Source organism: Antennarius striatus, chromosome 19 (genome assembly GCF_040054535.1).
Source record: "Antennarius striatus isolate MH-2024 chromosome 19, ASM4005453v1, whole genome shotgun sequence".
Taxonomy (NCBI): domain Eukaryota; kingdom Metazoa; phylum Chordata; class Actinopteri; order Lophiiformes; family Antennariidae; genus Antennarius; species Antennarius striatus.
Window position 1 is genome coordinate 3,150,064 of NC_090794.1, and position 21,681 is coordinate 3,171,744.

At 44.0% G+C, this 21,681-nt stretch overlaps 4 protein-coding genes across 5 annotated transcripts in view; 2 read left to right on the top strand and 2 right to left on the bottom strand.

Annotated features, from left to right (window-relative positions):
• Positions 1 to 3,142: 3,142 nt before the first annotated feature.
• saysd1 (SAYSVFN motif domain containing 1) lies at positions 3,143 to 4,453 on the bottom strand. Its single transcript, XM_068342919.1, has 2 exons — positions 4,023 to 4,453; positions 3,143 to 3,632 (listed from the first exon to the last, which is right to left on the bottom strand). The coding sequence occupies exons 1-2, from the start codon at positions 4,182 to 4,184 to the stop codon at positions 3,309 to 3,311; spliced, it is 486 nt and encodes a 161-aa protein (XP_068199020.1). The 5' UTR covers positions 4,185 to 4,453; the 3' UTR covers positions 3,143 to 3,308.
• A 41-nt stretch (positions 4,454 to 4,494) lies between these two features.
• Positions 4,495 to 5,955, top strand: grcc10 (gene rich cluster, C10 gene). The gene is made up of 4 exons (XM_068342770.1): positions 4,495 to 4,621; positions 4,946 to 4,999; positions 5,177 to 5,353; positions 5,493 to 5,955. Exons 2-4 carry the CDS (start codon positions 4,948 to 4,950, stop codon positions 5,630 to 5,632), a joined length of 369 nt encoding a protein of 122 aa, XP_068198871.1. The 5' UTR covers positions 4,495 to 4,621; positions 4,946 to 4,947; the 3' UTR covers positions 5,633 to 5,955.
• Positions 5,956 to 6,076: 121 nt separating this feature from the next.
• Positions 6,077 to 11,271, bottom strand: LOC137613496 (cytospin-A-like). 2 transcript variants are annotated; one of them, XM_068342769.1, is made up of 12 exons: positions 11,094 to 11,271; positions 10,043 to 10,152; positions 8,676 to 9,119; positions 8,508 to 8,581; positions 7,816 to 8,405; positions 7,649 to 7,736; positions 7,489 to 7,564; positions 7,372 to 7,408; positions 7,167 to 7,263; positions 6,967 to 7,083; positions 6,833 to 6,892; positions 6,077 to 6,732 (listed from the first exon to the last, which is right to left on the bottom strand). In XM_068342769.1, exons 2-12 carry the CDS (start codon positions 10,080 to 10,082, stop codon positions 6,643 to 6,645), a joined length of 1,713 nt encoding a protein of 570 aa, XP_068198870.1. In that variant the 5' UTR covers positions 10,083 to 10,152; positions 11,094 to 11,271; the 3' UTR covers positions 6,077 to 6,642. The 2 variants fall into 2 exon arrangements, with proteins under 2 accessions (XP_068198870.1, XP_068198869.1); XM_068342768.1 differs by lacking the exons at positions 10,043 to 10,152; positions 11,094 to 11,271 and having other exon boundaries at positions 8,676 to 9,549.
• A 7,063-nt stretch (positions 11,272 to 18,334) lies between these two features.
• dlgap2b (discs, large (Drosophila) homolog-associated protein 2b) overlaps positions 18,335 to 21,681 on the top strand; it is a 42,289-nt gene continuing 38,942 nt past the window's right edge. Inside the window, exon 1 of the mRNA XM_068342288.1 lies at positions 18,335 to 19,013. The gene's annotated coding sequence lies outside the window, so the exon portion shown is untranslated. The remainder of the gene's footprint in view (positions 19,014 to 21,681) is intronic.

The following is a 21,681-nucleotide window of genomic DNA, read 5'->3' on the forward strand; positions in this document are numbered from 1 at the left end:
AGGGCGTGGCCAGGAGTCCAACAACGCACCAATCATCGGATTGCTCGTCTGGGTTCGACGACTGAATAAAACTAAAATGTGTAAAAGGGCCATTAACCACAGGAGGGCAGTGTCACCAACATGGGTTCATGTCCGGTGGTCGCTCAAATATATTTCCTGTACATTTGATGCTTTTATTTTGAGACACCACCGGAAGAAGAAGAAGATCGGACATGAACACATATTGGTGACACTGCCCTCCTGTGGTCAATGGCCGTATTACACATTTTAGTTTTACTCAGTTTTAGTGTCCGAAGCCAGACGAACAATCATCTACCTTAAGGAAACTCTAACGAGAAGCGAGAGGAAGGCTACTGCTAGTTAGCATTTAGGGAAGTTTTAGGATTTTTACGATTTCAAATAGTAAGACATGTTAAACCCCATTGCTCATAAAATATTAGGAAGGCTCTTGATGGTAAATGCGTTGGATGCCCTCCTGTGGCCAAAGTGAGGAACTACAAATGATTCAATTTCATTTAATACAGATGCAACAAGATGCCAGTGCCTCTGGATGAAATATTCTAAATAAAACTTCAGAAAATCAATCACCATGTGTTTGTTTTTTTTACTGGATAGAAGGCAAACTTTTGTTAAGATAAACGAAACAAATTAAAGTATTTCCTTCAAAGTTGGAGTGCATAGGACGCTTTTGGTTCGATGTAAACAGAGAATTATCATTTCAACGTGCAACATTCTTGATTGTTGGATTAGTTAAAGCAACAATTAAAGGCTGTGACTCCTGATGTGAACTCAAAAACCAAAAATAACAAAGACAAAAAGACACAAAACCTTTTAAAAGAACGAAAATACAAGAAAAATAAGACATGCATGCTGAATTCATATTCGAGCCCTGACCTCGGGTGAATGTACTTCAACCACTTCCTGGTCAGCACATTTCCTGAAAAGTCCACAGACGAATTACTTAAAAGCCGTAAAAAAATTAAAAGCTTGAAAACATAAAAGGCATAAAACAACATTAAAAAACATTCATTCGTTCATTTGCTATGCCTAAAGCAACAAGCATGAATTAACGTCTGGATTAATTTGCGATGCCAAGGGCCATGTTGGGGCGCGCCACAAACTTCTTGTTGGACCTCAGTAAGCTTTGCAGCAACCACTTTCTCCTGATACTAGCGTTATACTTGATGACTTTCGGGGCATCTGGCATTTACATATGTGTGCAAAGGTACCTGGACGGCAACGACACCACCTTGAAGGATGTGCTATGCTTCCTCGCCCTGTTCTTCATTGGATTTTTTCTTATGCTCCTCGACTAAAGAGGTAAAGACCGGTAGATGATTGATATGAAAATAGATTATGGAAAGACAGATGATAGGTAGATGGCAGATGGATAGATAGAGACCCCGCTGGGTGGTTAACAACTACAGTACTTCTCCTTTTCCTGTCGGCTTTTACCTTCAGGGGTCTCCACAGCGAATAAATTGCCTGCATCTGACTCAGTCTTCTTCATCTGATATGCTTTAAGTACGTCATCAAAAGCCTTAAAACAAATATAATAGCAGTGTTGAATTTACTAGCTATATATGTGTTAAACTATTCCGTGGAAAACCACACAACAATGTTATTTCGGAAGACGTGTGAATAATGTTATTCTACGTTCTTGAAGGATCTGTAATCCTGATGCCCTCCTGTGGACATAGACGGTTACTACAACAATACTGATATAAAGTTAATTGATTGTCAATAGCTGCGGGTTGGGACTATCGAAAAATTTCGACGGAACTAATGAGTGTATCATATCATCTTGATATTTTTATGATTATTTCGTGACATTTCAGCTCACCTTCAACGTAGAATATGTCCTAGAACGTTAGTCATTGTGGTTGGATTTTTTTTATCAGTTCATCATTTGCTAGTGTGCCTGCTATGTTCTATGACCGCCAGAGGGTGGCAGCAGAGCACCACAGTATGGAGTTAGGTTGAGCTGGCTGTGATTTACTAACACATGTGACTGAATGTGAAGGTTGATTGTGATTATTGTGTGCGCATAAAGTTATTGTAATTAAACACAAACCCGTACACGGTCCCTGTGGGTACAGCAGAGAGAAGCTGGTATGCTGTAGTGGAGTTGGAGTCTGTGTCCCGACCAACACTCAGTTTATTCCTGTGTGTGGTTGATTGTTCTTAAGAATAAATACACAACGGATCCATCCACCTCGACTCCTGAGCCATTCCTTATCCAACCAGCAGAGCATGGTGGTCCCATATACATATATTATAGGGAATGGTCTCAGGACCAGGGCTGCTAATAGAGGACAGGAAGTCCTCAACATTTGTTTGAAAACAGTGAGACTGAAACGATGCGCGGTTTTAACTAAATCGTTTACCAAATTGAGTGAGTGTGAGAAGCTAAGAATCTATCCAGACGAAGCTGCCACATTGCTAACAGCTGCACCAATTAACAATAATCAATAACTGGAATTTACCAAAATTCGAAATCCAAGCCACAATACTTTCAATTTGGCTCCGAGAATCCTGTAACGAATTTAAATTAGAAATGCCTGACGAGCCCCCACTGGTGTTACAACCCGTAGAGGGAAGGGGAACTAACAATAAAACAGATGGAAAGGGGAATTAATTATTGTGAAAGTCAAATTTAAGATAAAATGGTTCAATAAGAAACTAACCAAGGAAAAGGGCCAATGGGTGCTGTTGTCGGGTCGTGGTGCACCAATCAGAGAGGGGTTAGGGGTGTTGGAAACGAGTTCCATAGAAATTACACCAATCAGAGAGGGGGTGAGTGGCGTGGAGGGCGTGGCCAGGAGCCCCAGAGAGCAGCGTCTCAGCAGAGGGGACAGTCATCAGGGCTGCGCCCAAAACAGGAATATTAGCTTAAAAATAGTCTAATTATATGTTTAACGCACCTAATTAGAACGGCATCTCTAGATTAAACACACAATTTATGTAATATTGATTATCGAATGGTCTTTTCGTCCCAGCTGAACACGCGTTTCCATGGCATTGACTTCTGAACAAACGCGGAAGTACACTGGAGCGAACCATCTCACTTGTCTGAAAAATCTCTCCTCTGGAAGTCAAACCAGGAGTTACTTCATCACATTCAGAGATGAGACACACACAGTTTAAAACTTTGAAGACCAAAGCTCAATTTTTTCATATGTTTAATGCGGAGTTAGTATATTACAATTATTTCCCAAAGTCAATCCACATTTCAGAATAACGTTAACATTTTCCGAAAAGACAAAAACAGCTGATCGGTTGATATAAATGTGCAGATATCAAGCGCTTCATCTGTTAGCCAGCGGTCTGTATCCCATCTCCCCCTCCAGCTGCTCCGCAGTGAGAGAGCCCAACAGAGGCTGACAGTCTGGATTGAAGACAGAATAAGCGCTCAGTTCTCCAGGCTCCCGCTCCGTGGGGCCACGGAGTCCTTCATGGAGCCAGTAGAAGAGAGAGATCACAAAGAACGGCAGGCCGAACTCCAGCTCCACAAACAGCCCGAGCAGCACCAGCCACAGCAGCACTTTGAGCAAAGTAACGTTTGAGAAGACAATTTGTTTGGATGCCAGCCATCTTCCAGGAGCGCTGTCCAGCAGCCAGTCGGTGTGGCCCTGCAGAGGAGGGGCAGCATGGGGGGGGGGGCAGTTAGGTCAATGTGGATCAACACCATCAGTAATGTGTGTGTCAATTCATTAATGAGGTTTTTAATTTTAAATTGTGAGATCGCTGTCAGCAATGGACAATTAAATGAACTAAAACTGACGACTACCTTCACCAGAATCTGATGTTTTCATGTTATTTTCACATCAACTAAAAACCTCCAGGTTTCGAAGCGTTACTTGAAGGTTCCACTGTTGGTTTTGATTGACCGTTCACAACGGCATTTTTTTTCTCTCCACATTTTGTACACACATGAACATTCACTTATAAATGTTTAAAAATTAATCGCGCTTGTTCAGACTTTTAAACGACAGGTCCGTGGATCCGCAGCCACGTCTCACCTTTCTCTCGGCGCTCTGCGGAGAATCTCTCCTGTTTTCTGTTTCTGCTTTGGGCTGATCGTCTGTCCGGGGAACCGGGTCACTTACTGTCCGGTCTTCATCTTTTTTCTCGGCTTTTTCTGCCTGTCGTCTGGCTCTAAAATCCGCAAGCTTCTTCTCCATCGATACAACCGACCAGTCCCTTTAGCAGCGTCAGGTTCTATTAGCTTTAGTAGCCGCGCTTTAGCTAGAACAGCTGTTCCAAAGTTTAGAAGTTACTCAGCGCTTCATCATGGCGGATTTCCTTTAATATAAAATCATTCTACATCAAAAGGTATTTTTCACTTGCTGTCACATCTTTAACTTGATCTCAGACGACATTCTTGCTCATTTATTACCGTCTCAAGTCGTTTGTTTACCTTTTACATCCGCATCTGTCTGTGCCGGAGGTTGTGTCGTAAAACGCTTCAGACTGTCGCAAAACTGTCGCAATCTGATATTTCCCCAACCCACAGGTTTGCTGCAAGCTAGTTTTTGATCAGTGGTGGGTTCCCACGCCTTTACACCTCCATGTCCAGCTGTTGATGCCTTTTAGCTTCGGTGTGCGACTTTCTCCAAAGGTAACGCTGTTTGATTTTAGCTTCTAAGCTATCGATCGAAAAGCGATCGTCGATGCGTCAGTATCGAACCGAGAAGCTAATGCTGGTGTGCTGTCGTGGAATAGTTCATGTTCGGTTGTGAACTACAGTATGATCAAAGAAATTGAAATATAGGATGAAGGATGATTCCTTAAATTAAATGTTAAGACTATTAAGGGTTTTTTTTTGAATGTCAATGTCGTGCATTGATTACTTTGCTTGAGTCAACCTCAAAATGTGTTTATAATTTTTTTTTTTTTGTCCTTCCGGCTCATGAATGCTCTGATTAGGTTGTTTTATTTGCAGACATGGCCTCAGCTCCAGCACAGCAGCCCACCCTCACTGTAGAGCAGACCAGAGGTGAGTAGGATCACACACATGACATGAACTGCACGGTACTGGTTGTTAACGTTTAATGTCATAAATACACCCAGTTCCTGTATGTGTATCCCAATGTGCTTTTATGCATGAAATAACATACATTATCTACATGATCCATGCCATAGAAGCTGAGCTCCTGATGCTTTTCTTTCACAGTGGTCCTAAGTGAGGTCATCCAGGCCTTCTCTGTACCAGAGAATGCGGCGAGGATGGAAGAGGCTCGAGAAAGCGCCTGCAACGACATGGGCAAGATGCTGCAGCTGGTGCTTCCTGTGGCCACGCAGATCCAACAAGAGGTTATCAAAGCGTACGGCTTCAACAACGAAGGAGAGGGTGAGCAGAGGGCGGCGCTGGAAGAATTGGATTTAGTTCAGGGCTGGAAAATGCCGTCCTCCTCTCACATATCATTCACGTCCTTCACGAGAGATCACACATCTTTTTCGCACTTATCTTTTCTCTACCTCCCTTCCAGGCGTCCTGAAGTTTGCCAGGTTGGTGAAGATGTATGAAACACAGGATCCAGAAATCGCAGCCATGTCCGTCAAACTGAAGTCCCTCCTGCTGCCGCCGCTGTCCACGCCGCCTATAGGGGGCGCCATTCCCGCCTCATAGGAAGTCTTCACATTCATTGCTAAGGATAAATCTCATGCTTTGGATCTTCATCAGCTCACTGTCCTCCAAACATGTTTATCATTCATTCCTCTTTCCTAAAAAATAATGGAGTTATTATAAAAAAAACAGACATTTAATCTACATTGTTATTTAAACCATCCTTATGAGGACATGTTAAATTATTGCTTTTTCAGAGTTTGTCGCGTTACTCACGTCATTGATCCTTGAATATTTTCCTTAAATGACATTTTTAAGTCGTCTTACGCCACTTTTATATACCGTCAAATGTAGAAATGTCACTTTTGTTATACATTAAATTTTTTTTGTGAGACTGTCGTGTGGTTTTTATCAAGAAAATGTGTGAAAAGGGGGAAAATGTTCGTATACATAACTTTATTGTTGTAATAAGGCTTCAGCAACATTTTATATTTACCACATCTTTAAAAATACCAGTGTTCACAGACTTTAAGATCTATGCATTTCCTCTAAAGGCAGCTTCCCTTTTAAGGTTAACACATGACTTTTCTAACATCTGTTTCCACACCTGCTCTCTTCCTGGGTTTCAGGTTTCTTTGTGACAAATCAAGGTGATAAAAATAAATACTAGTCAAGATTAAAGTGCACCAGATTCTGAGATCACTTAAAATTACAACACAAGTTTATAAATTAAGTGTTTTTTCTTGAAAGGCAAACTGTGCAAAACCAGTGCACCCAGTAACCGATGTGAAAGTAACTACAAGAGCAGGTGTTTTGTTCCGGATTTCAATCATGAACCGATTTTAAATCTGACATCTTTGTGTGTTTTGTCCGTCATCGACTAGAGAACATTTGGTATGTAGAAAAATAAAACACAACAAGGTTTGGTTTCTTCCTCCTGGGTGTCGGGGATCGTTAGCAAGTGAAGAACGTTGCTTTGATAATTAAAAATCAGCTGAGGGGTTCTGGGATCCACCAGTACATCGGTTCTGGTGATAATGATGGAAAACAACCACGACGAAAAGGAAAGACCTTCACATTTCAAAGTGGCGGAAAATGCTTTCGACGTATCCCAGCACCCTCTGCCAGTTGGGCCCGTCTGCCTTCAGCATCTCCTCTGTTGTCTGTCACACCGTTAACAAGCAGAAGATTAGAGGAGACAAGTGGTTTAATTACATTTAGGAGTTATTTTAGGGAAAGAAATTTGGTATAGAGACGTCTCACCAGAGTGGCTGCGATCCCCACGCTCTCTCCCGTCTTAAAAGCAAGATCTAGGTTCTCCATCTGTGAACCAGAGTCAGACGGTTAAAGTTAGGGTTTAACATCCTCAGATGCATCCATCGTCTGCACATATTCACCTTGTCTGCCGGGTTGAGGGCGTCGTACGGGACGAGGGTCGGTACGTATGTGTGATACACGGCACAGAACGCCAAGCCGTCCTCCCAGCTGCTGCTGAAGTTTGTGATCTCAATGTTCTGCCGTAAAAACATCATGAGGAGAAAATACAGCTGGTCTAGAAGCTTACCCACCCCCCCCCGACTCCCTCTCCTCCTCTGACCTTGTAACCTCGGGTGCGACCTTGGCACCAGCGCAGCAGGGAGTTTCTTCTGGAGCCGCCGTGACGCCTCAGCAGAGCGCTGAAGCCGTCCTGAGGCCTGGAGGACGAAGAAAACATCTCGAGCCATCAGAACAGATCAAAGCCACGTTTTTTACGATCACGTTTTCAACTGAGTTTTAAGAGAAGCGCCAAAAAAATTCCTTACTTGATGCCATCCGAGCTTTGGTCCTCATCTTGTTTTCCTGCAGAACAAAAGAACACAAGTGTTAAAAATTGTCACCTGTTGACCAAGATGAATCTGAAGGTGGTCCAGAGCGCTCGCCTGTGTAAAAGCTGGACCAGCTGTCCTGCCGCTGGAGGATGCGATCCATTCTCCTCTGCTTTTGTGGTACTTCTTTCTGGAAGCATGGAGAAATATTTGTGCGTTGAAATCTGATGGCTGTTTAAAAAGGATTCCGATGTAAATTCAGGACGTGTTCTACCTTGCACAGAGGCAATGTTGTGCTTGTGTTTTTTGAGTTTCCGTTTTCACCGGAGCCGTCAGGGGGGAGGACGAGACGAGAGAGACTCCTAGAAGATGTTTGGGGTTTTTTTTAGCTGGTGTCAGGATATGAAACTTCCTCTACTGTCAGTATTAATGTGCACTCACCAGGATCTTTCAGACAGCATCACGATCTTCCTCGGATCTCTCTGCTTTTCCTTCTTCTTCTCCAGGGCGGCCAGACTGCGAAGGTATCCCTCCGCCACGCCCTTCCCTCTCAGCGGCGTGCCCTCCGATCCATTTGCCTCCTCAGGATGGTGATTCCCAACATCTTGCCCCACCTCCTGGTTAGTCCCGTTCTCCTTTTGCTTTTCAACATGTCCAGCTTCATCCTCAGCTTCCTGGGGTATTCCCTCCTCCATATTACACATTTCCTCCTTGGAGTCTTGTCTCTCCATCTCTTGAACACAGTGCGATACGTCCTTTAATCCGTGTGTGTTCCTCAGAGCTTCAGGATGCTCCTGCTGGGTGACTTCATGTAGTTTCCTACGGGTGTCTCTGTGTTCGGCCCTCAGGTTCTCCAGCTCCTTATCCTGCTGCTGCTGTCTGCTGAGGGCCTGGGCCAGCTGCTCCTCCACCGCCCTGTGGCGCTCCTGAAGCAAACCTAAAGCCTCCTCCGCCTCCCCCCGCAGCCGGTCGGCCACGGACACCGCCACCTGCAGGTCACCCTGGAACTGCTGCCACTCCAGCCTCTCTCTCTGTCACAGACGACAACACAGAAATAGATCATTATTATGGCTCTAATCCTCGTCTCATCTCTTGAATATCACTCACAGAGCATGACTTCCATCTTAACTCACCCGGAGCATTTCCCTCAGCGTGTCCACCTCCTCCGCCAGCTCATCCTTCTGTGTCACCAGCCGCCGGAGCAGCTCTGATCGGTCCAGAGTGGATTTAAGACAACAAATTCAAGTCCTTGTACTTGAATCAAAAATGCATAGTTTTTAGGAAGTTGCATCAGGACCTACCCACTGCTCCTGTGGTGACATCGGCGTTGGGGGTCAGACCCAGAGACGCCCCGTAATGCTCCATCAGACTGACCAAAACCAAAGTCATCTCCTCCCCTGCTCTCTCGTCGGCAGCCTGCGGCTCCAGGCCGCTGTCCCGCTCCTGCCAGCTCCGCTCTGAGGGCGACCCCCCCGACGGAGGCAGGGACATGGGGCTGCTCGCCGCCTCGCTCGCATTCGCCTCCGAGCAGGTGACCCTGTCCACGCTGATCACAGCCCATTCTGAGGGAGCGCACAGCTTCTGCGTCCAGTTAGCCACCGGAGAGGCGGAGGGAGGGGTGGCGCCGCCGGCTGGCGACGGCGTCTGTGGCTTATCGGAGGATGATAGAGAGGATAAGGCCATGGCAGACAGCTCTGCCTCTGAGGGAGTGGTCGGAGCCGTGTGGAAGAAATCCAATGGCGAAACTAAAGGAGGGCAATAAATTGTAAATTGACCAACGTCATGGAGGCAGAAGATAAACCGTCCTGTCCTTGAAAAGTCAGCTGAATGCAAAGCTCCCGTTCTTTTCCTTGATGCAGATGTGAGCGCCGAGCATCTGCCCCTGACTAATGCAGCAAAAACCCTCTCCTGCCAATGTGTTGATGGGCAAACACTCACTTGTACCCCCATGTGTCAACTTCCAGGAAGAAATAAGATCTTACAATAAGCTCTCACTGTTTATACAATCACACTTTTCTGCATCCGCATTCCCCTCCACGGTTAATTTATTGATATTTAGCCATGCAGTTTGTTTTCTGCATGAAGAAACAGCCTAAAACACCTCACGCCTTCGAATAGTGATGTCACCGCCGTGCTATTTTCGTGCAATAACGACGATCCGCTTCTTATTATAGCGTGCATTAGTTCTAAAGTGCTCCAGCTCAAATCTTTTCACGCTCCTTCATCTTCCTTGCCCTTGTTGCTGCGGTGCAGGATTCTGCACACTCATCATTTCTGCGGCGTCAGCATGGTGGAGACTGCCGGGCTGTGGCGGGGCAGGCTATTCTCATCCTCAATGTGGGACCGCTCCGACAGCCAGGAGAGGCAAACAAGGAGCTGCATCTTAAACAGACGTGAGGATTAAACAGAGTCAGCAGCAGAGGTGTAGGAGGTCGCGGGGCGGATCTGTACGGGAGTCAAAATGACTGCAGGCTTTAAACTGAAGGAAACTGGAGGCGCAAGCAAAGATTTATGTTCCCGAATCAAAGTTTAACCAAATTCTGTGTGACTAGAGCCAGCATTTGATTCAAAACTGCTGATTCCTGGGTGCAAAGTGTCTGTGATCATACAGGATATGACATCATTTGTAGGGTGTCGAATGTTCAGGACTTGTCATGTGACGTCATACCTGTGGTGTCACGACATTCTCTGCTGTTGTGGTTACCCATGATCCACCTGGAGAGGGGCTGCCCTCGCCGTTCTTCACCGTGTCCTCTGGTTTGTGACGTCAGATGCTGTCTGGACAGGAGGGGTAAAAATAAGACTTTGTTGAATGTGACTCATCGCTGAACCCTCAAAGCACCCCTGACTGACTCAGCAGAAAACAAGAGTCATAGCTCAAATAAAATATGTGATAAAAAATTACAAATTCTGACAAATAATTTGTTTAAAATATACAAAATTTGCTGTTTTTAATGTAAATGTGGGAAAATCTTGTGCTGAGTTTTTGTTGGTTAGACTCTGATCAGTTAGTGTTAGCTTTGTCTGAAGCTAAGCATGATCAAATATGAATGTTTCACATATTTTAAATTACTGACTTAATTATGATTATAATCTTAACATAAAATAGTTACACACCTTTAGACAGTGTCATATACACAAAGCAAAGCCGTCCACATGTGTTCCACAGTGTAAACACAGCCAGGATGAGTTTTGTGTCACATGGTGAACAGAACCAACCAAACCCCATTGAAAGATTTAACGATTTAAATCTCTGGTGGCTGTTCAGCAAAGCCGGATCCACTAAAGGTCAGATCTCACCTCAGCATGACGTCGGCAGCATCTCTATGGATCATTCGGCATATTTAATTATGAAGATACACATTAAAAAATATAAGGTTTTTTAAAAAAAAACTCTACCTGACGTCCACTGGCCTTGATGGATCTTCTTTTAAACTAGAATACGATTAAGATACCACGAAATCTGACTACTAGGAGCAAAATGCGCAACCCATCAAGAGTGTTTAATAAAATGTCAAGTACGAAATGGTTTTTGTTTTTTTTTGCGTGACAGTCCTGCGCCTACGAATCCACGAATTATCAGCCCACTCGGCCGGGGAATGAAGTTTGGAATCGTGTTTTTGTTTTCCCCAAAAATAACGACCTAAACCGGCGCATGTGATTAGATCCCCCCCCCCATCTATTTTACCCGGGAACTCGTCCATTTTTATTCGTCCTACCTTGTCAATGCAGCTGGCCGCCCTCCAGTTTCCTCTCTGGTAGCCTCGAACACCCCCCCCCCACTCCCCACCTTCCTCCGGATTATTCTGCGTCCCGTCTCCAAAATTCACCGCAGGACAAATCTATAGTCGCTGCGCGTTTCCCATCCAGCTCTCATCCACCGAACGGTCACAGAGATCGAACTATCTGACGATCATCTGATTTGGGTAGTTCGGTAATTTCCAATAACTGCTCTTCCTTTAAATCCGATGCGACAAAACGCACAGAAAGACGCAGACATGGACTGGATGCGCAGCAGCCGCACGTTTTGTTGACGTGAGCGACGACATTATTTCATGTTCGAACCGATTTCACACGAATAAAATAATCGGATTAATAGAAAATGAACTGATATTAATTTAGTCATATATTCATGTCATAAAATTTCATGTCTCTGGTAATAAATCGAACCGGAAAGCAGCTCAACCCGCAGGACGCTGATCAGCTTTAAACGCAGGTGTGGTGAAACGCAGGTAACTGGGCTGAGCCTCACGTGGTCTTGATTACGTCACGAAATACCAATCATATCCACGTGACAGGTAAAGAAATAAATAATCTCAAAATAGAACTCAAGTGTGCAGAAAATTCAATCGTAAAGTTTCAAAACGGAAATTAATCTATTTGCAGATGACACAAAATTATTTAGAAAGACAAGTTCCGAAGAGGATATTGATGATTTTCTAGGATCCAGATCAATTTGTAAAATGTTCACACACTTGGCTGTTGGAAGTTTCATCCGGAAAAATATTAAGTCATGAGAATAAACCCACACAGAGCTGAAAAACACAACTCTTTCTTCAGCTCCAGTGAGGGCAAATTATTGAGTGACACTGAATACGAGAAGGACCTTTGAGTAATGATCAACAACTGAAAATTTGTTGACAGAAACCAACAGAACCAACAAAGGAAACTAATTATAAGATCGCATGAGGACCTAGATGAGAAAATCTTTAAATGATGAAGTTGATGAATATGCAAAGACTTGATGGTAATGAAGACGTGTAGTGACATCCATCCATCCATCCATCCATCCATCCATCCATCCATCCATCCGCCGATCGATCAGCACCATGGACAGAGCAGTGACCTCTACTGACCTCTAGTGGCCAACTTCAGAACTGAAAGGACTACTGTATTATTGTCAATGGGAGAGACATATTTAATATTTAATATAAGTATAAACGATTTACTTGATTTTGTTTAAAATTCTGTTTTCTGGTAGATTTTTTTTGTCCCTTTTAAAAAGTTGCATACAATGATTAGTTTCTCACACGTAGGAGCAACTCAGATTTTTATTTTTTTATACTGTTAAATTACATTATTTAAATAAATCCTACACAGACTTGACATTTTCTGACTAACAAAAAAAAACACAAGAGCGAATATTCGCGTTTCATTGTTGCAAAGGTTATGCAATCAATGTTCCAATGTTGTAAGTGCAGTTTGATTTACAAGACTGTAAAATCTATTTTTCTCAGGAGTGTGAGCAAAGGTTAGGAAATGCAGGCAGTTCTTGGCTTCTGGCTGTTTTTATGCACCGTGCCCACACACTTCCTCGGTGACCTATAACCACTCCCCGCCACCAAATCAGTTTCTGAGCATTGGAAAACACTCTCACTGAGTTTCTTCACGATAAACCCACTCAGTTTTATTAGAATAAATTCTTCCTCCAAAGCTTCAGGCAGTTTAAAACAAAACTAGTTGTGTTTTTTTTTCGGGGGGGGGGGGGGGGGGTTAAGGAACCTTCTCAATAGTGCCTCACTTAAAATCTCTTCAACAGTAAAAGTGCAAATGTGGAGGAACAACACCGTAATTAAATAGATCATTTAATTATTTCAGGTAACAATTCACAGATAAAGTTATTTTACAAAATTATTATTATTATTATCATTATTATTATTATTATTATTATTATTCATATAATCATCAGGGTGCATACGTTACGTAAGGCATTTGAATTTTGTATCTTTATGTTTAGATAGATAGATAGATAGATAGATAGATAGATAGATAGATAGATAGATAGATAGATAGATAGATAGATAGATAGATAGATAGATAGATAGATAGATAGATTGATTGATTGATTGATTGATTGATTGATTTTCATTTAGACGAACATCTCTTTTCCTTCAACGTCTCTCAATAAAATGGTGATTTGCGTAAAGGTGGACAACCTATCCAAGAAGAGCGTTACGTCCAACCCCCGCCCTTCTGACGCCCCGTCGTATTTGAAGAGACTAAACTGATTGATCAAATTCGATTTCTTTGTAAAGACATTTCACGATCTGTCAGTGAAGCAGCCGCCCCCCCCCCCCCCGCTGCGCGTCCTGACTGTGACGCGTCCGTGCGCTGAGAAGTTCTCTCCGTGAAATCCTATCAGGATGCTGAAGATGAAGACTTTGTGAAAATGGCGTCTGATGTAAGCTGCCTTCATAACAGGAGCTGTGCCACCAGTGACCACCACCACCACCACAACAACAACAACAACAACAACATCAGCGCCTTCTAATTCATCTCCAGAGGATGAAGTCCGCTGCCGCACGGGGAGTTGCGTCGGAGGAAAAGACGCACAAGAGCCGCCGTCATGATGGGAAAGCGCTTTGGTCGCTTTGCTGCAGCTGTTTGTAACGAGCGAGGCGATGATGAACATGATGGACACCAGGGGACATGACCGCCTGTCATTTATCTACCACCCGTTTACTATCGAGGAAGAAGTGAGCTTCTCCGAGGAGGAAGATGTCAGCGCTGAAGAAGGTAAGACGGGAGGAGGCGCGGCGGCGCGTTAGTGCACCAACCCGAAGCCCGTTAGGGACAACCTGGGGCCCCATCTGCATCACACCTGGTCCACGACACAGGTTCTGTGGGGCGAGAACGACCCCCTTCCACCCTTGTGTGTTTTCCCCGCATCCCAATTTGCAGGCGGGGGGTTGGGGGGGACCCAACTTTGACAGTTACCGGATCAATCACGCATGGTTACTGCTAAGAGTAGTTTAAACTCTGGGTAGATAAAAAAAAAAAGAAGCCGATCGAAACTATAATAGACATGAAATTATTATAGAAACACGATTTAATTGTTTCATAAAACAAATGTGACACGCAAGCTGTCAACATTTCCAGATCTACCCCAGAATGCACTGCTTCCACACTTCCCCACTTCCACCTGTAAATTTGTTTGACGTTAAAAAGGTAAAGAAGTCGTTCAGGAACGCGCTGTTCAGTCTTCTCCGACGCGCTGTGTGTGTAGGTGGGAATTATTTGGAGGAGGAGGAGGAGGAGGAGGGAGGATGAAGGTGTGCGCTGGAGGAGGAAGGCGGGGGTAAGAAGAACCCTTTTGTGAATGACTGGGGTGGGGGTGGGGAGGGGGTGGGCACCTTCTCCTTCAGGTTTCCTGTCTGCAATGCCTACATGTTCCCATTGTGCCCCTGCCCTCCATTCTGTCAATGAATGTGTGTGTGTGTGTGTGTGTACGCATGTGTGTGTGTGTGTGTGTGTGTCTGCAGTGACTCAGCTTTATTGTACTATATCTGTCATCCATCTTTTCATCTGTCACAGGTGTTACCATGGCTACTGCAGACTCACTGCTGTCTTTTCTTTGAGAAGGACTCAGGTAAGAGGCGGGAGGGGTGACTCAAGTCAAACACAACGAGGCGATGCCTTCACACTCACAGGCGGCTTCAGTTTGGGGGTGCGTTCCCTTTTTCCACTCATGTCAAAGGAGATCAATCACTTTTTCGTGTTGGTGTTTAAAAACTACAGGAAACCAACGTCTTTCCAGGCCTCTGTTAAACATTCCTTAAATTATTTGACATATTTTTAATGTGCGCCATTTTCCTGCACAAAACGTGTTAATAACGTCTTCATTTGTGTCCGTTTGGTAAACTTTCATTCCATATTTTTCTCTCTTCTGCTGCTTATTGAGACTTAAATGCAAGCCGATAGGAGTCAGAACCCAATGGATGAAGTCGTGGGCAGCAAACAATGAGCTGCAAGACGCTGAAACGTTCCACAGATTTGAATCCAACCTGCAAGATGACAAAGACAGGAAACGAAGCTCACAATGTGGCTGGGGTGGAGGCGCGGGTGGGGGTATTAGCTGTTGTGATGAGTGTGGAGTCGGGGCAATAGGCATGAAGGAGATGGCGGTTAATGACTGCAGTTAAACTCTGCAGGTCTGCTTCACTCAGCAGAGGTCAGAGGGAGGTCAGGGTGGGACAGTTTTGGACCAGATTTAATAAAAGAAGGAAGTTTTATTCACATCTGGACTGAAACGGGACAAACAGCAGCAGGACTCAGCTTCAGGTCTGACACAAGATGGATTTACTCTGGAGGCAGAAAATCCGCCAACCATCCAATCAGAAGCCAGGAATGGTCCACTGGGGGGAAAATAACAAACATCTGAGGGAAAAAAAGCACCGCAGGGGTCCGTTGTGTTTCTTTTTCTGGACGTCATAGATTCAAATTCTGCTTCCCATCATCAAAAAAATAGCATCACTGACATGTTTCAAGCTAGAAGCCCAGATGAAATGACTTTTAAGTGAAGGGAATTTCATTTATGCAAGTATGAATCCAGACCCACCACAGGTTGTTGCTACAGAATTCAACAAAGAACAAACATTTTGAGGTCCAGTTTAGTTGTTTTTACTATTAAATACTAGTAATATCCTTCTAACTTGCAATTTTAATGTTGCAGTGTCGTTCCAAGTCAAAACACATAGATAAAGACTTTAGGAGAATTTTTTTTACCGCATCTGCTGCACTGAAACCATCATCTGTGAGTTAATTAGACTTTGAAAACAGGTCTTTTTAGGCATTACGAATGGATTGACGGATGTTTGATCACACACACAACACAGATTATCTGTGAGTTAATCGTGTGTGTGTGTGAGTGTGTGTGTGTGTGTGTGTGTGTGTGTGTGTGTGAGTGTGTGTGTGTGTGTGTAGTCCTGCCGTGGTTTTACAGCTTTTGTCAGCACATAGGCTCCAGATGAGCGCCGCTGTGGGAACGTCTCTGCTCGTTTGATGTGCATAACCTAAAGAATCATTCCTCGTTTGCTTTTGTCTTTATCGGCCGTCCTCAGAGCTTACTCATCATTTTTCTCAAGGTTGAGGCAGAACGTTAATGACTGGACGTGGATGATTTTTAAGGAACATAACGCAGGAGCGTTGATGCCGTTTATGACGTTTGCAGAAGGAGCTAAAATGAGCGTAATGAGAATTTGAGAAAAGTGTTAACATGCCTTCTGTTTCTAATCTTTGAATATGCATACATGTTTAATATTTCAGATCAGGGTATTACCACTAGGTGGGGCTGTTTACTCGGAGCTGTCCCGACAGACCCACCAGTGGATACAAAAATCTGTCCATTCTAGAATCCACTAGAAACCGTTTAGAATCAAGCACGTTCTCAGTTTCTTATAATGCCAAACAGTTTGTTTCAGCAGGAATAACGATAAATTTATCATCGGATCACAAAGTTTTCAAATCAGGAATCTTTTTCTAACCATACGCACGAGTCAAGATGACCTCAGTGCCCTCGCAGCTCGTGTATATTGGGGTACAGAGCAGCACACTAGTGTAACCACAATCCTGACTCCGCATGCGTCATTTACCACCTTATCACCATTTAAGTTATTCAACGTATAACATTTGGGAAGAGACAGACGTTTGTGGGCTTGTGTGAACAATCTGACGTCAGCTGAGAGGAGGCTGAGCCCCCGTTTCACACCTAATCCTAAAATATCTGCGCTGGGCTACGTGAGAATAAAAAGTTTTTCAGGATTTCCACATTATTTCATAATAAAGTAACTCAACCACGCAAGCCTAGAGTTGTATTTAGTGACAAATCAAACCGTCATACTTCGACGTAGTTGCTACTCACGATTAATAATGATCGGGCATATTAATCTACAGAAAGAAATGTCTTCTAGGTTTGAAGTTCTTTGTGCTCCATGAATCACAGCCTCCTCATTTTAAACCCTACAGAGACCACATGAGGAATAATAACTCGTTATAAACAGGATTAACGTTTTTAACCTGCTTTATAATCTCCCACACTGGGGAATCATTTTTATGCTCTTGGTTTAACAGAATTCAATTCTCAGGACAATGAATTTAACAGTTTAATGAATTTCTACTACTTTTATGTTGAGGGTTAGAGGTTCACCTGAAGGGATGGGGTGCTTCCATTCATACAAACTAATAGCTAGGTTTTGCAAACTACACATTGCAAAGTAAAAGTGTTTAAAAATCCATTACATCTGCGGTAGCGCTGTGGCGTAATGGATAGCACGCTCAGCCATTAGCATGTACAGTACATGCACTTAGAAAGGTCGGCTAAAGGGTTCACGGCGTGGAGGTCGCAGGGCCCACGGTAGCCGCAGCAACCACCCTAGAGAAATGTGATCGTTCCAACTGGAACATCAGCTCAAAATGATGTTAAAGATAATTTCTTTCCCAGCATTCACCTGAAAATTACTCATCAGATGACACCTATGATACTTATCCAGTCTGGTTTGACCCCCACATGAGGTCATTCATCTGTTTTTAGCTTGATGTTCCTGTGTCCTCATCCGAGTGGACCTCTTTTTTAATTATCTGCATCACTTATTGCTGATGCATCCTTTTTTTATCCTGTGAAGGAGCAGCTATGTTCCTATTGAGTGGCGTCTCGACTTCCTCAGAATATTAATAAGTCTTATTAGACCTGAAATCAATATGATCCCTTCCAAAAATCTGTATTTATTCCACTCTCAACCTCAGATGCTCCGCCGTTGCTGTAGGACAGAGGAGAGGCTGGTGAAGGAGGGAGGACGTGAGGGGAATGTGAGGGTTTGGGAGGAGATAGTTGGCAGTTTGAAAGATGGGAAATTTGTTCATTTCGTGATTTGCTTGGATCGCTCCGGTTTCTACCCAAAGTTGGAGCATGGATTCTGGTATTCCTGCGTAACTTTCAGCGTTCTCCTCTGGCTTTTAAAACACCTGCACATGGCCTGAGAAACGTGTCTGAACTCAGTGACATCAGCGAGATCCCTACAAGACCAGGAAACGACTCTCTCCCCATCAGCCGGACGAGTGATGTCATCAGGAGGGGGGGTGGGGATGGTGGTGGGGGGGGGCGTGAGGTTGGCTGAGGTTTTATGACCAAGATCACCAGACGTGCAAACACATGGGGCCAGAAGTCCTTTTTGCGCCAAATAAGATGAAAACATGTTATAAATACCCTTGAGGGAGGTGGGGAAAAAAAAAAAATCCCACAGAGAGACGGAGATGCAGATAGAAACGAGAGGGGGGAAGAGGAGGACAGCATGAGTCTGCATGCTGATGGGGAGAGGAGCGTGTGGAGCCACGCAGAGCTGCAGAATCCTGAATCCAGCAGATGAAGACTCCGGGTTCGTGTTTTGCGTCAGTCCGTGGGAGCAACACGCAGCTCGCCCCGCTGCCTCGCACTGCTGCAGTGGTGGAGTAAATGCGGAGCTCAACACTGCTCCAGGTGATCCACAGCAGCCCAGCCCGGCAGACTGCTCCCTCCTCAGCTTTCCCTCTCCTCCTCCTCCTCCTCCTCCTCCTCCTCCTCCTCCTCCTCCTCCTCCTCCACCTTCTCCTCTTCCTCCTCCTTTTCCTCCTCTGTCAAAGCTTCGTTCCTTTTGAGGGCTGCAAAAAAAAAAAAAAAAAAAAAAAAAAAAAACAACCCCCAGAAAAATCAAGAAAGGGACAGAAACACAGAGGAGGAATCCTGCTTTTTTCCCTCCCATCACCCTCCCCGTTCCATCCTCAGATGTGAAACACCTCTGCATGACTGTCCGCCGCTTCCCCGTCATCGTTTGAAAGACACGCTGCATACGTGCTCCAATGTCTCCGGAACATAGACTCGCTGCAAGGTAGGAAGACTCTGTCTTTATAAAAAAAAAAAGAAGAAAAAAAAAAAAGCTTCTTTTGCTTGATACATGAGATTTCTTTCTTATGTGCATCGGTTACTGCCTCGTATGTGTGTGTGTGTGTGTCTGTGGATTTAACAGGTAGATGAAAAGTTGCCACAGCAGATTAGTATTCCTCTCAGCATGCACAGATTGAAAAAAAAAATGCTCTCAGGGGTTCATTTTTATCTAAATCTTTTCAGTTTTTTTTTTTTGTGGAGGGGGGGTGGTGGTATCTCTCCTTCCCCTCAATCCTAGCAGTCTGTGCAGGTGTGTGTGTGTGTTCATATGTGTGTGTGTGTGTGACTGAATCCGGCGAGGTGGGAGGGATTGCTCCTCCAGCAAGGCTTCTCGACGGGCAACAAGGGGATTTTCATCTTGACAACGGGGCCAAACAGCTTTCCATCGATCCTCTTAGGAGCGCTGACATTGTCAGAATCCCTGGCTTGTGAATAACTGAGCGGACGTCTTTAATGGTAAACCGCTAGTTAGTCATTACGTAATCACTTCTGACTGTTCTGTTTGGCTGTAGAGGGAACAATTCATGTTCATATCTGATTTGTCGCAGGTAGAGAGGCTTCAGCATGAAGGGAGGAATCAAAGGGGATTCAATCTAATAGATGACGGATATGAGGAGGAGGAGAAGTTACTCCTATGGTGTTTGAAAGCTTCTAGCCTATAGGTGATGTTGGGTCTGATACCTCAAAGCCTGAACCTGTATGTGACCTAATGAGGGTTCATGATCTTCATCACGTCACCCTTCACACAGAGATGTGGGACGACGGCATGAAAAATGTCTCCACGCATCGAAACAACTTCATTCTATTCATATTGCTTTATTTCTTTTATTCTGTGCTCATGTTCATTCATGTGCCTGCAGCCTATCCAATTACTGAGCCCCCCCCCCCCCTCCTATGAAGAAGGTGCAAAGGTGTCAACATAGCATCTTATACATTGAAAAAACGCCGTCTCCATTGTTTGGACACCTCGTGGCTTCAGTGTGACACCGAGTTCAGTTTAAACATGGAAGGAAACCTGTAATAAGAAACCTGCAGCCTTCAGGGGTGTGTTTACATGGATGTTTCAGGTTAGCTTGGAAGATCAAATATGTGCTATAGAAAGTGTGTGTGTGTGTGGGAGGGGGGCATAATGACTTTCTCAAGGATATATGTTTGTTATCTGACCTGTAAGCTTCAAATTCATCCGGATACACACCGGTAACAAGCCTCTCGCTCTTTCAAAGTCAGTTTCAACACCAACTTGTTGCCATGGAAACGATTAAAAAAAAAATTGGAATCATTTACAACGAGCATGAGATATGTTTTACGTCATTCCTGGTGTACATATACGACTTGTGTAAGAAGGAAACCTCTTATTACAAGTTGTGATTCCAACACCAAACACATTCGAAAGAATAGTCAAAAGTTGTTGTCATGGAAATAAAATGTAAAATATAAGTATCATGTAAAAATATAATTTTTAAAAATATTTTTATTTATTTATTTTAAATAATGTTAGAGTTGTGACTCAGATAGAACATATGTTTTCAGGCAAACAGACTGACAGCTTTGTTAGACATTCATGAACTGTAAGGTAGTGTTAATTAAATTTTGCAGACTTACACACACACACACACACACACACACACACACACACACACACACACACACACACACACACACACACACACACACACACACACACACACACACACACACTCACACACAGAATGAGATAGAGACTGCAGAGATATTCAAACCCTACATTCTTTTGGCTTTCAGAGTTGCACTAGGTGTTTGTGCATGTGTGTTTGTATGTGTGTGTGTGTGTGTGTGTGTGTGTGTGTGTGTGTGTGTGTGTGTGTGTGTGTGTGTATGTATGACATTGACTTCCATTTTGCACAGAGCTGTTGTTTAGAAACTGGAGAAGCATTAGCATAAGCATACATTCACTCTCATTCATGTTTGCATACAGATCAGCCTGCAGGCCTGTTTCTGACGTGCAGCGGCGGATCCACAGATACTCTGGAAGCCACGATCCTCGTGTCGCGACACAAACAGTCACACAACACAAACATGCATGTGCAGCATTTCACCCCACCTCTAATACGCTCTGCAAACAGTGAGCTAAAGGCGCATGTATGTGCATCCATCCAAGGCGGGGTCGACATAGCGATGTGGAGGTAGTTCACGCGTGGATCTCTTTACTGCTTCGATTCTCCAGCAGACAAACGAACAAACAGCGTTCAGATTTTGGTTCTGCTGAACCGTTGGAACCAATTAGTAGTCGTCCTATGAGAAACATGCATATGCAAACCCAATTTGTCAGTCTGTTTAGTTTGTTTGGATCTGAACGGCGAGCTGGGCTGACGGTTCGACCAACAGACGGACTAATTAAATTTTGTTAAATGTTTCATGTGCATCACGGTGGGGACAGGAAGGAGGTCCAGTTGGGACGGAACACACACTCTCCACATTGGAGAGTGTGTCATATAAATTACGTTCAAAATCCCAGCGGGACATTCGTGTTTATTTACTCTTTAGAGCATAGATAAACAGTTATTTGAAAAATGATTGTTTTTTGTTTTTTTTAATTGCTAGTTGACAGACCCTCTCAGATTTACTCACAGAGC

What these genes read in the sequence shown, in the direction of transcription:
- saysd1 (XM_068342919.1), bottom strand. Translation starts at nt 4,184, where the DNA reads ATGGAGAAGAAGCTTGCGGATTTTAGAGCCAGACGACAGGCAGAAAAA. An exon ending in CGCAGAGCGCCGAGAGAAAG is followed by an intron (nt 3,633 to 4,022) that starts GTGAGACGTGGC and finishes CCTCCTCTGCAG; the next exon opens with GGCCACACCGACTGGCTGCT.
- grcc10 (XM_068342770.1), top strand. Translation starts at nt 4,948, where the DNA reads ATGGCCTCAGCTCCAGCACAGCAGCCCACCCTCACTGTAGAGCAGACC. An exon ending in CACTGTAGAGCAGACCAGAG is followed by an intron (nt 5,000 to 5,176) that starts GTGAGTAGGATC and finishes TTTCTTTCACAG; the next exon opens with TGGTCCTAAGTGAGGTCATC. An exon ending in CTTCAACAACGAAGGAGAGG is followed by an intron (nt 5,354 to 5,492) that starts GTGAGCAGAGGG and finishes CCTCCCTTCCAG; the next exon opens with GCGTCCTGAAGTTTGCCAGG.
- LOC137613496 (XM_068342768.1), bottom strand. Translation starts at nt 9,324, where the DNA reads ATGGGGGTACAAGTGAGTGTTTGCCCATCAACACATTGGCAGGAGAGG. An exon ending in TGTCACCACAGGAGCAGTGG is followed by an intron (nt 8,582 to 8,675) that starts GTAGGTCCTGAT and finishes TGGACCGATCAG; the next exon opens with AGCTGCTCCGGCGGCTGGTG. An exon ending in CAAAGCTCGGATGGCATCAA is followed by an intron (nt 7,264 to 7,371) that starts GTAAGGAATTTT and finishes TTCGTCCTCCAG; the next exon opens with GCCTCAGGACGGCTTCAGCG.